Genomic DNA, 13,438 nt, shown 5'->3' with positions numbered 1-13,438 from the left:
CAAGTCTCAATAAATTTCAAGATTGCAATCATACAATGTTATCTGGTCACAAAGCAACTGTATCAAATGTCAAGAACAACTACAAGAAAAAGCTAGGAAAGAAAACTCACTAGAAAATCCTATGTAGAGAAATTAAAAAATATAGTTCTAAATAATTCATAAGTCAAAGAAGAAATCATAATGGAAATTAGAAAATATAACAAACTCATTGATAATGAAAATACTACAAAGCCAACAAAAATTCTTAGCCTTAAATAAATATATAGTACTCTCGTACATTTACATAAATACTTATTTCCTGTAAATATACGGTATATGAATTTCCTATAAAATCTTGCATTTTGCAAAACTGCATACTGAAAATAACAGAGCTTATGGAAAAAAATGTTGAAGCAAACAACTAAAAACATCCATGCAACCTTCTAACAATAACACTAACCTAAATAATAGTCCTAATATAAATACTAGCACAGTTAAAAAGACATGTTAAATTCCTCATAAAGTCATACACATATACATATATATAATACTTTGTGGTTTTTCTTAAGTAGCTTCATAGTATAGGGTGAAAAAAGAGTTGAGGCTGCTGAGTTATAAACACAAAGGACAAATGTTCAAAGACTGGGCATTGCATAATATGTATTTTCAAGTCAGAGCACATGGCCAATCTGGGCCCAGAGGAAGTTCAGGTAAAAGGGCATTATGTTCACTACTGTATTCCTCTGAGAATTCAGCTAAGTTCAGTTAGATTTGTGTATTTTATGTTAAGCTGCTGTGATGGTTAATTTTACGTGTCACCTTAACTGGGCCAAAGGGTGCCCAGATATTTGGTCAAATATTATTCTGGGTGTGTCTGCGAGGACGGTTTTTCGATGAAATTAACATTTCAACTGAGTAAAGCAAATTGTCTTTCCTAATGTCGGTGGCCCCTTCCAATAAGTTGAAGGCCTGAATAAAACAAAAAGACTGACCCTAAGAAGGCATTCCTCTTGCCTGGCTGTCTTGAGCTAGGACTGGGTCTTTTCCTGCCTTCAAACTAGAACTGAATCATGGGCTCTCCCTGGGTCTCAAGACTGCCAGCTTTGGGACTGGAACTTATACCCCTGGCTCTCCTGGTTCTCAGGCCTTCAGACTCAGACTGGAACTACACCATTGGTTCTCCTGGGTCTCCAAGTTGCTGATTGCAGATATATATATATACATATATATATATATATATATGTATGTATATATACATACCGTTGGTTCTGTTTCTCTGCAGAACCCTGACTAACAGCGCTACTACGTGAGGTGCTGGGGAAAATGGTGTAGCATCAGTACAAATTTTTTGCTGCATAGACATGAGTCTCACTTTTACCATTTTCATATGAGCTAATTCATGTTATTGAAATATATGTTGTAGTAGATCAGATTGTATTAGAAGAGAAGTTGAAAACTAAGAGCTAAGTATCCATCTTAACAAGTTAGGAAAAGAACAGCAAAATAAAACTAAAGAAAGCAGAAGGAAGGTTAGAGTAGAAATCAATGACATAGAAACAAATATTCCACAGAAAGGATCAGCAAAACCAGAAGTTGTTTCTTTGAAAAAACTAAAAAATTAATAAAACTCTATAAAGAATGATTAGCGAAAATGAGAGAAGGCACAAATTACAAATGTCAATTCAAAATATTTTCTTATTTTCTCTGAAATTTCCTCTTTGACCCATGATCATTTAGTAATGTGTACACCAAAAAAAACAGTTAATTTTTATCTATGTAAATTTTTAAAAATAAAGAAATGCTGTAGAAATTTTCAAGTTGCCTGGAAAGCTCTTTTGCAGTCAGAGATTAGATAAGTTCTATTTTCTTCCATTTTAAAAACATCTTCATTTGTCTTCCATTTTTAAAATACCTTCATTAAATCTACTTAGTATTCATTTTAGTATATCACAACATTTCCCAAATCATGCTCTATAATGCTAGTGTTCTTTGCAGTATTAATGAATCTTCCTTTAAAAAGGTTTCCGTGGGCAAATAAACATGTAAAAGCCCTAAGTTAACCAATTTAGGCTCTTTTTAATTGCTTTTCTTCTCAGCACATTTAATATGTTATTGAACTCCATGAATCTCCTAGAAAAGACAGAGAACATAGTTTTACCGGGTACTATTTTCCTCTGGAAACTTTTCCTCCCTCAGAACATTCATTGAGATAAGCTGGTGTGTGGGATGAAGATCTAAACTGATTTTCACTATACCATTTACTGAAACGTCAATCCCAAGGCAGTGGTTCTCAATTTTAATGTGCAAAAGAAACATCTTGGAAACAGCCTTAAAATATAAATTCCTAGATTTGACTCCTAAAAATTGAGGTTTGTAGGTCTGGAATAGGATTCATTAATTTCATTTTTAACATAACAGCAACCTCAATTGATTTTGACAGCAAGTAGTCAACCCAACTGCACTCTAAGAAACATTACCCTAGTATGTGATAAGGAATATTTTCGGCTTTAAGATTGGATTGTCCTTTTAGTATCTGACAACTACCTGGACATGGGATGACTGATAAATGAAATAGAAACCAAAGATAGTAAATATTTTATAATCCTAGGCTTAGCAAAATGGTTATGCTATTGAGAATAACAGGCAAGCAGTGAAATATTTTCCTGACCTTGGACAAAAGAGAAATAACTCATGTTTACAGTAAAATGTTTTTACACTTATTATCTCACTTGATCATCACAACAACCCAATAAGGTAAGTAGGATATGTAATATATTCCTGTTTTGCAGATGAATAAACTAAGGCTCGGTAAGCATGAGGTGACAGCTAGCAAGTGGTAGGGCTGGGACTGAAATCCAGGTATTTGAAAGCCAAATTTTATGTTCATTCCATTTCACATTATTCCAGGTCAAATTAACTGTTATATGCTTCTGGGAGTCAAGCTTCATGTCATATATGTAAATAAAAATTCCCAATAGAAAACTGAGGATGAAATTTTGGAGCAAAGGTGAGAAATCAGGATCAAAACTACAATTTTGAATTCATTTACATAATGATTAGAGCTGAAGTTGTGAAGGTAAATCATCCTTTCAAAGAAATGATCATAAACTGGGAATAAATGTCCAAGGTCTGAAACTTTAAGAAACCTATAGTAAAGCAAAAAAGGTCAGAAAAAAGAGATTAATAAAAGAAGCAGAACAAAAGAGTGTTATGAAGGGGAAAATTAATCAGGGAGTATTCACCAATGGAGAACAGGAAAAAATGTTAAACAGAACACTTCTCAGGTATGTTTAAAGGCAGAAGGAATGGCATCAGTGAATTCAAGAAGTTCCACAGTGAAGGAATGATAGTGGGAACAAGATTCTTGAGAGTGGAAGTATCTAAAGAACAGATAAATAAGGTACGTTTAGTGATTCTCATGACCCTCTACTGAGACATCCTAGAATACACAGAAGATAAACTCTTACAAACAAAATTAGGTTTACCAGAATAAGGACCGTGGGGAAAGGAAAAAAACATTATAAATCTAGGGCTGAGAGAGCAGTAAATTGTCTTAAAAACTTAACCTTATATTAAATACAAATAAAAACATGATATAAAAGCATACATTTCTATAGTATGGTTGCAAGTATATAAAAAAATGCATTAAAAATGGAAGAATACATGCCAAATATTAACAAAGAGTCAAATGTTGATTTTTTAAAAAAACTTTTCTATACTTCCCAACTTTTATTCAGTAATGTACTCTTTCTTAAAAGGATTAATTTGGAATAATGAAGTCAATATTTTCCCCCAAGAAACTTTCAATCATGAGTGCTAAAATCTACAAAACATTCTTTCTCTTTTCTATTATACTCTAAATAGAATGAAAAAGAGAGGGAAGGAGTAAGGGAGAGTGAGATGGAGGGAAGGAGAGAGAGAGAAAGAGAGAAAAGGAGCCTAAGTAACCATCCAGATAATCAATCTGAATAATTAAGAAGTGGCAAAAGAATATCCACAAGAGTTATAAGAGGTTTGAAGCAACCAGGAAATTTGAGCATTTCAATCTTCTGCTAAAAGTCACTTAGATTTGGTGAAGACAAATTCTATGCCTATCAAAAAGAAGTTCTATGATTTTATAAATAGGACTGCTGTATAAATTTATCTTGCTAATAATGTTGATACCCTCTTGAGAACTGACATCACAATTTAATTTTACCATTATCTAAATTTTAGTAGAAAAATTTTTTTATTTAGTCTTAAGTAAGCAACCATTAAACTTAGTAACAAGGATGGAAAATTACCAGTTGGTTTGAAATTAACATCTTCATCCATTTTTATCAAGTCCAGAGATGATAAGTCATTCAGATTCTTCAAACATAATTCTGTTCAATTAGAGAATATATTTTTATTTTAGTAAAATAAGGAAGAAGCAGAAAACAGTATTTATTATTAAATACGCTAAAGTTGTGTTTCTGTGTACATAATTGCTCTAGGAAGAACTGTAGTCCCTACTTAAGTGGTAGGAAAAAACTCATTTAAATAAAAGAACCCAACCAAATGCTAAAAAGATTTTCTAATAATAATAACACAAATAATAAAAATAATACTCAGTAAGTGATAAAATAACATTTGCAACTTGGAGCTTTTAAAATGATATATTTGTATTACCTCATTTAATTCTCAAAATAACACAATAAGGTAGGTATTAATATTATTTCACATACAAATTAGGAAACAAAATAGAGAGGCTAAGTAAGTTGCTCCTGGTTTAAGTAACCACTTTGCTATGTGACTTTGAACATGGAAGTGGTTTTCTTTTTCTTTTCTTTTTTTTTTTAACTTTTATCAAAGATATATATATATATAAAAAGTATAAAGAGTCAAATAGTTCTACAAAGATTGTGCCAAAAACACTAGTCTTTCCCCTCCTCCGAGTTTGCCACTCTCTTGCCACTTAAGACTATTTTAGCTGATGCATTTAGCATTTACTCCAGCATCTCTGCATATGCCACTATTGCTACCTAGGAACCTCTGACTAGGAAGCAGTGCAGGTTCACTCTCACTGATTGATGGGGATAAGAGCAATTGTAGTAGCTTGCTGCTTACAGTGCTCTCTCTGTTCTGTGCTATAAAGCCAGGAGACTGGAAGTAGTTCAGAGCAGAGAGTGAGAATATCACAATCTGTTCAATCTCAGAGTAGTCCCTCACAAACACACAGTCCTTAGAAGGCAAGGTTCTTTGGGAAATAATTTAGTTTAAGCAACACTGCTTAGGCAGCTTGACATTTTTAAGTGTGTGGTTAAGTAATGCTTTTGAAGTCTTTGCTAATTTTCTTAATTACTCACTATTAAGTGAACATTCAGTAAGTTAATCAGTCGAAGAAGAATGATTACTACATGCTGAGCACTATTCTAAGTTTTAGGTTCACAGTAGTGAGCAAGACAAGGGTCCCCCTCTATAGAACTAATATTTTACTGAAGAAAGCAATCAATATACAAATAAATAGTAAATCATATAGTTTTAGGTATTAAAAGGTGCTATGAAGAAAAATAAAGTTGAGAAAGAACCTAAAGAATGATAGTTTTTTAAGTTTTTAACTAAAGCTTATGTGTATTTCTGATATAAAGCTACATAATTTCTGATATAAAGTAAGGATACAGTCATCCTAATTTTCAACATAAACATATGACCTTTTCCCAGAACAGGAAAACAGCAATAACAACACGGAAATCATTTTGCCTTCCTCTCTGTAAAGATGGGTTTAAATAAGGTAGCCCAGGAAGGTCTCTCTGAGGAGTTGATATGTGAACAAAGACCTGGATGATATGAAGGTGCAGGCCATGTGAAAATATGTGAGAAGTGTTCCAAGAATAAAGAACAGAGAACACAAGGACCTGAAGTGGGAGCAAGCTTGGTGTGTTTAGGGAATAGCAAAAGGGCCAGTCTGGAGAGAGTGGAATAAAAGAGAGAGAAAGCGATAAGAGATGAAGTCAGAGAAATAGGCAGGGAAATATCAAGTCAGGGAGAACTTGGTGGGCTCTGGTGAAAGTCTGCATTTTACTCTAAGAGCGATGGGGTAGCTATCGGAGGATACTGAGCAAGAAAGGATAACCAAATTTAGGAAACAGCATATTTTATGCTAACGACCTTTCCTAAGAGACTTAAGGCAGACCTCCAAGGATACCAAAACATTACATTCAGTTATACAATAAATTTGGCTATTCTTCGTATGCAAAACTTAGCTACCCTATAATGACAGAAGATAAGGCAAATATGAACTGTGATCCTCCTAATTTAACAAAAATTAAATCATTACAGTTATCAGAATATAGCAAGATATCTCATGAGCTGTCTGATTTATTGTGTGTATTTGATCATTATAATCAAAATATATGCTTTAAAAACTCTATTACAAAATTGGTCAATAAGTAAAGGATAATACAACTATTTTATAGATCTGTTTCTCAATAGCAGCATATATGGTATTGCTTATCACCATGTTTCAACAACATATTTACTCTTTAAGCAAGACAATTTTACCGCTTTATCCTTATCTCTGCATTTTTATTTGCCATATGTGTATATCCAAGTAGAGAACAAATTAAAATTGGCTAAACATTTTTAGTGGATCTAACATTTTTTCTTTTACTGGAAGAGAGTGTCAAAACAATGAAGAGGGAACAATTTCTAATTCTAACAAATGCTCAACAATCTTTTGATATTTTAAAAGATAGGTAATGAAATACTGAGTGTTAAATGAAAAATAAAGCTGAGGTTTGACAGGAATACTTCATTAGCACAGATTAGGATAAGAACCCCATAATCAAGTTAGGCTTATATTTTCAAGTAAAATTTAACTAGGAAATAATTAATATGTGGCAACATTTTGAAAGACCAGGGTCATTTTAAAAATAAAAACAAATAAACTGAGTTAATATATTACACAAAGGAAGATATTCTGATAGAATTAATAAACAGATTAATTTGGAAAAAAAGTACATGTGCCAACCTCTATTTACATGTGAAAAAGAAATAATTCTATATTTTTCTGCCAACAAAAGGTTACTTTCTAAAAAATAATTTACAAAAGAGTATTCTTACTTTCATAATAACTGACGTTTTTCATTAAATTTATAGAATATAATTTTTTAGAAGGAAATGCGTCTAACCTTGTAATTTTGCTTCGATTCCATCTTTGTTCAATCCAGATGCAAAACCTGCATAAGTTATGAAAAATTATAAAAAGTAAAATAGAATGGACTTCATTCATCTTTATAGGTTCAGTTTATACCCAAGCTACCTAGAAAAAGAGTAGTCTAATTAAATCTTAAATAGGAAAATAGCTTAATAAATTAAAACAAGGCTTAAACATCTACAGAAAATAACCACTGTTGCAAAATCCTTTTGATATCAATTGGCCTTTCCTCATTTTATTGTATAACAGTGAGCAGGAATACTGTATTTTTCCCTTCTTGGAGAGCTGAAAGTTTTGAACCTGTGTGCATTAGAATGGCATTGCAACAAGTCAGGTTATAATTGGATTTTAAGCAATCCCAAGGATTTTTATTTTATAACCCACACCACACGAAAGAAGCCTCTAGAAGCAACATAACCAGATGTGCGTTAGCTTTAGAAGCAAGATAACAATTCTAGCAGTAATAGTAGTAGTATATTCTTTGATGTGAACGCCAGTTCACACAAAATTCAAGGCTTTTTTTTTTTACTTGAACTTATTTTAAATAATTTTAGGCATTTTTGTTATTTTTGAGTTAAATATTTTTGTAAAAGGTGTATTTTTAATAGTGCTGATTTTAAACCTTACCGAAAAGCTAAAATTAAAAAAGATAAAGATTTCTCACATTTGTCTACTCTTGCCTCTAAATGTATTTGTGAAAGTTGCTACTTTTGTTCATTACATATTAGTTTCTTTAATCTACTGTTATCTATTAGCATAAATAAAGGCCCAAATGGCTTGAAAAAATTACTACTTTTCCAAATCAAAGTAACAAACCATAATGAGATGGATTTTTCAAGGCTCTAATATAAAGCAAGGTTGATCGTATCCATTCCAAAGCAATATTCACATCTGTGATGGTATGCAATACTATTTCTGCATTTAAATGCTCAATAAGATGTCTGTGCAAACTAATGGAAAAAAAAATTCGCATTAGTATATGTATTTCAATGTCATAACTCTTACTTTTTTAAAGGTCGATAATATTTTAAATAATTCAATGATGTAAGTGAATATAAATGAATAATATACTCATTGCTACTTTAATAATTCATGAAAGATAACAATTTTTAAAAATCTAAGAGAAGGGGCCAGCCTGGTGACATAGCGGTTGAGTTTGCACACTCTACTTTGATGGCCCAGGGTTCGCGCATTTGGATCCTGGGCATGGACCTACATGCTGCTCATCAGGCCACGCTGTGGCATCCCACATACAAAACAGAGGAAGACTGGCACAGACGTTAGCTCAGAGACAATCTTCCTCAAGCAAAAAAGAGGAAGATTGGCAACAGATGTTAGCTCAGGGCAAATCTTCCTCATCAAAAAAAAATATATAGATGTATATATATATACACACACATATAAGAAAACCATAATAAGTCAGTACAACTTTTAAAAAGAGTATAGATTTCTCTCTACTCCATGGCTCTAGAAGATATTATTGCTTTAAAAAAGGGTGGGGAGTGAATTATATCCTATTTTCTCCAAGAGTATTATAATCAAATACTTTACTAAAAGGTTTCAGATTGCCTCTGTATCACTAAACAAATTTTTTAAAATGTAAAGAGATGTACTAATTTGGCCTTTTATAACAAGGATACATTACCATATGCAAAGAAACACAGCCGAATAAAAATATTACATTGTCTTTTTTTTAACTACTAAATTTCTTGAAAGGACACAAATTTTCTAATTAAGATTATCGAAAAGTTTTAAGAAAATGGCTTTAGAAAATCCCCTAACCAAATTTCCTCTTAATATACTAAAAGAAAAAATATAGGCCATATTAACATTATCTTTTTGGAATATTTTCTGTATTACCTGCTTTCTACAGTGTCACTACAAGCTAACATCTGAATATACTTCTCTTTTGTACTCAGCCGAGTCATAATAACTGCAGTAGCTGTAGTGTCAAACTGGAAAAAAACACACAGAGGGAAATTTAGTAAAGAGGGGCACATGTTGACACCAGTTCTCTTCAATAACTCAAGACCTTAATTTTATATTAAACAGTCCCCTGTCTTAAACAACAGGTCAAAAAGGCTTTAAAAATGCTTCTGAATTTGAATGTTAACTGAAAATTTAATTTAAAATCCTTCCAGGGGCTGCCGGCCTGGTGGTGCAGCAGTTAAGTGTGCACTTTCTACTTCGGCGGCCCAGGGTTCGCCGGTTCAGATCCCCAGTGCAGACAGGGCACCGCTTGGCAAACCATGCTGTGGTAGGCATCCCACATAGTAAGGAGAGGAAGATAGGCATGGATGTTAGCTCAGGGCCAGTCTTCCTCAGCAAAAAGAGAGAGGAGGATTGACAGCAGATGTTAGCTCGGGGCTAATCTTCCTCAAAAAAAAAATAAATAAATAAATAAAATAAAATCTTTCCAAGAGCACAGATGTAAAAAACATCACTTTGCTTTCAATATAACATAATTTTGGCAGTGTAAAATCAAAACAAACTTAAGTAACTGGATAAAAGCTGTAAGATTTGGTGTAGTTTACATACAATCTGATTTATCCTATAAAAATTATGGATTCACTTAACATAATATTTTGACATTCTTTGAAAAGATCTTTTTCCTAAATGTTCCTTTAGTACCTATACTAATGACATCTTTATCCAAGTATTTGTCAGAGTAGGCCACGTTCTATAATATGTATGAGCTGATTTTTAACTGTCACAATACCTGGGGACCACTAAAGGTATTTTGTGCTAGGATCCAGGAATCCTACATGTTCTGCAATGCATGACAGTCCTACACAATGAAAAACTGTCCCATCCAAAATTGCCAATAGCATCCCCATTCAGAATTAAAAAAAACAAAACAAAAACAAAAAAAACTCAAAACCAAAAAAACCTTTAACAGTGTACACATTCATAAACCCAACCATTCATCAACCAATGTGAGCTCAGTGGGAGATGGGGAGTATGTCCCCTTTGGCAAGACTTGTTTTACTTCTATTCCTCCATTAAAGTCAATTTTCTCAGTTACATTTATTTCTAAACCTAATCTAAATATGAAATGTTAATCTTTTGTTTAACAAAAAATATATAAAAAGAGTTTTTTGTTTTCTACCTTGTTTTTAAAATAAGTTACAAAAAGTAAAATACTGTCACTTACTTGAGGTCGACCAGCTCTACCAATCATCTGAAGAATATCTGTTTCACTGTATTCTTCGAACATTCCTCCAGCATAATGCATTGTAGATTTTATAACTACTAGGTGAGCAGGCAAATTTACTCCCATAGCTAAAGTACTGGTAGTAACTGCATCAGATGAAGGAATATTACTTTCAAGCCATATAGCTTTATTGCTTCAGGTAGACATTTTCTTATAAAAGATATATTCTTATAAATGTAATAAAAACTCATATATAGGGAATTTAGAGAAAAAAAGAATAAAGGAACATTTCCATGTAAAATAACACATCTTAAAACCAAAAAACTACAAATTCTTACTTTTCAAATTGCACTATGTTCAGTAACATGATAAAGAACTAAAACTGTCAAAAAGTTTACTGTAGCATATATATATATATACACGTGTAGTTACACAATTTTAGATTCTTGGAAGAAAAGTAGAAATAAGTAAGAATACTTGAGCTTTTTTTCCTCTTAAAAATAATTTTCCAAAATATCTTAATATTCATAAGAATGTTTTACTTACAAAGAACTGGTAGATCTCCAACAGTAAAAGCTCCTTCAACTACTTTTCTATCTGACAGTTCCATACCAGCATGATGATAAGCAACACCATGTATTAAGATATCTACAACAGAAATATATCATCTGCTATGTACTGTTAATATTTCATCAATAATTGACTCCTTTTATCTATAGCTGAAAATGCTATTCAAAAATTAGCTCTAAACCTACCTCTCAGTTTTGAATCTCTTATGGAATGTGCACACTTCTGTAACCTATTTAAAAATACCATAAAATTACTGAGAGTTTTTCTGATTAACATCAAAAAATTCTTATTTTATTAATTATTTTGAAGCTTACAGATAAAATATTTTCACAATATCATTATTTGAAAACCATCTTCAAGAAGTAAAGTATATCAAACTTTCAAACTCAGAAGTCTCTAATTTTACAACTCAGTAAAAAAATAAATAATCCAACTAAAAACTGGGCAAAGGACCTGAATAGATATCTGCACTCCCATGTTCCCTGCAGCATTGTTCACAATAGCCAAGGTATGGAAACGACCTAACTGTCCATCGAGAGAGGTCTAGATAAAGACCATGTGGTATATATACAATGGAATATTATTCAGTCTTAGAAAAGAAGGTAATTCTGCCTTTCGTGAAAACATAGATGAACCTGGAGGGCATTATGGAAGTGAAATTGGCCATACAGAGAAAGACAAATACAGCATGGTATCACTTACACCTGGAATTTTTTTTAAAAAAAAGGTCAAACTCACAGAAACAGTAGAAAAGTGAAGTGGTTGCAAGGGGCTGAGGCTGAGGATAGGGGGAAGTAGGGAGAGGTTGGTAAAAGAGTACAAACTTAAAAAAAAAAAGTTCTTTATTTACTAGCTGTAACATCAAAGCTCACTTTTAAACCAGAAATTTGGAAAACTCGCTTTCCACAGGAAAAAAAACTTCATAAATGTTTACGTTCATTAGTCAGAACACAAGCCTACTCCCATAATTTGCCTGAAAAATATTTACAAGGAATAACAATTTTTAAACCTCTACTATAACACTAGTAAGTAAACCAAAAAAGATGGAAATAAGAAAAGTTGCCTATTGTGTTCTGAGGTACGGTACTGAAAGAAAACTGTGTTAGGTTAAAAGAGAAGAAGAAGTTAAGAGAGTTTCTTGACAATTTGAAAAGGAATCCTGGGTACTTTGAAAGATTTTGGGTTGGTAGGTCGGTTCTTAATTATGTCTAAGAACCTCCAAATTTGTGTTTTTCCATTTCCTTGTTGCAGATATGACAGTATCAGGCATTATTTAATATAACATTCACATTTTTTTTAAGGATTTATAATGTAATGAAAACAAGGCAAGAGGAAAGGACATGTTAGTGTTAAGCACAAATTCTGTGCTACACACTTTTAGATGTCTTTGAAATGTTGCCTTATCTAATTCTCACAATTGTATGGTGAGATGGACAGTTGATTTCCAAATATCCAACCCTGATTAAGATTGAAGCTGAGAGAAGCTAAGTAATGTGTCCAATGGTACACAGCTAGTAAAATTGGCAGCACTACAATTCAAATCTGGGTCTCTAACTTCATGCTGTTCCTAACAGCATTTTACTCCTGAAGAAACAGGAATAAAAAAGGAGCGTAAAGAAAGAAAAGAGGAGGGACAAAGAGTGAAGAAAGAAGAGAATCGAAGGAGAGAAATTTTCCTTGAGTAACTAGGTAAGAGTAGGAAATGAGAAAAGAAATTATGATAGACACCTCTGTGTAAAAAAATGACTATCTGAAACAAGATTAGCTTATTTGTATGCAGCAGAGAACAGGGGAAAACGGAGAGGATGGAATGGATATTAGTTTTAAGAGTACTTATATGTTATCTATTTCAGTTCCTTGCTTATATAGATAGGTTCAGCTCAAAAATGCTAATTAAGTATTCACATAGAAGGCTATATAGTTATTCTATGTGAATGACGCCACTATTGCCCTAAGAATTCTCCAAGTTTTTAAAAATTTCCTTCAGAGTTAGTCTATGAGCAAGAAAACAGGTCTTATTACTTAATAGCCACATCTCTTTCTGACTACAGGTCACATGGCCCAACTTGATCAACTAGTTTATTCACCCAACAAGTAGAAAGCTCCAAATTACTCATACCTACTTATAGCCTCTTTACTCTATACTCACAATTTTTTTTAATTCCAGTTTTACCTTTACTCTATTACTAGTTTTATAGTGAGCTGGTCAATATGTTTTTGAAACACCATCTTTATTAAAAACATTTAGAAAATTAAAAATCAAGAATGTTATAAAACCAAGTGCAGCTAGTATGAAAACTATCAATGATGCCAGCAAAATGACCTAATGGATGCATACATTCTCCCAATATGCTTGCTCACTGGCCACAAATAGTCAGGGAGTCTTCTTGATTAAAACCAGTGTCTCAGGAAGCATTCTTACTGTGAGACTACACCAATTAACTTCTGAAAGTTAACTAAGAAATGTCAAAATCTGGAAGTATTCTGTTATTTAAATGCATGATACAACAGAAAAATTATTTAATAAAAAGCTAAAAAGACCAGAGTACAAATAAGTT

General features: G+C 32.5%; 1 protein-coding gene across 1 annotated transcript in view; it reads right to left on the bottom strand.

Annotated features, from left to right (window-relative positions):
* HFM1 (helicase for meiosis 1) overlaps positions 1-13,438 on the bottom strand; it is a 106,402-nt gene that overhangs the window by 50,643 nt on the left and 42,321 nt on the right. Inside the window, exons 14-20 of the mRNA XM_070267302.1 lie at positions 11,066-11,109; positions 10,857-10,958; positions 10,311-10,456; positions 9,017-9,111; positions 7,973-8,106; positions 7,131-7,178; positions 4,263-4,343 (exon numbers count right to left, since the gene is read on the bottom strand). Of these exons, the coding sequence (XP_070123403.1) occupies positions 4,263-4,343; positions 7,131-7,178; positions 7,973-8,106; positions 9,017-9,111; positions 10,311-10,456; positions 10,857-10,958; positions 11,066-11,109 (650 nt within the window). The remainder of the gene's footprint in view (positions 1-4,262; positions 4,344-7,130; positions 7,179-7,972; positions 8,107-9,016; positions 9,112-10,310; positions 10,457-10,856; positions 10,959-11,065; positions 11,110-13,438) is intronic.

Source organism: Equus caballus, chromosome 5, assembly GCF_041296265.1.
Source record: "Equus caballus isolate H_3958 breed thoroughbred chromosome 5, TB-T2T, whole genome shotgun sequence".
In the NCBI taxonomy this organism is placed as follows: Eukaryota; Metazoa; Chordata; class Mammalia; order Perissodactyla; family Equidae; genus Equus; species Equus caballus.
Note: the sequence above shows the minus strand (reverse complement) of the source record. Positions and strands in the feature narration are given on the sequence as shown.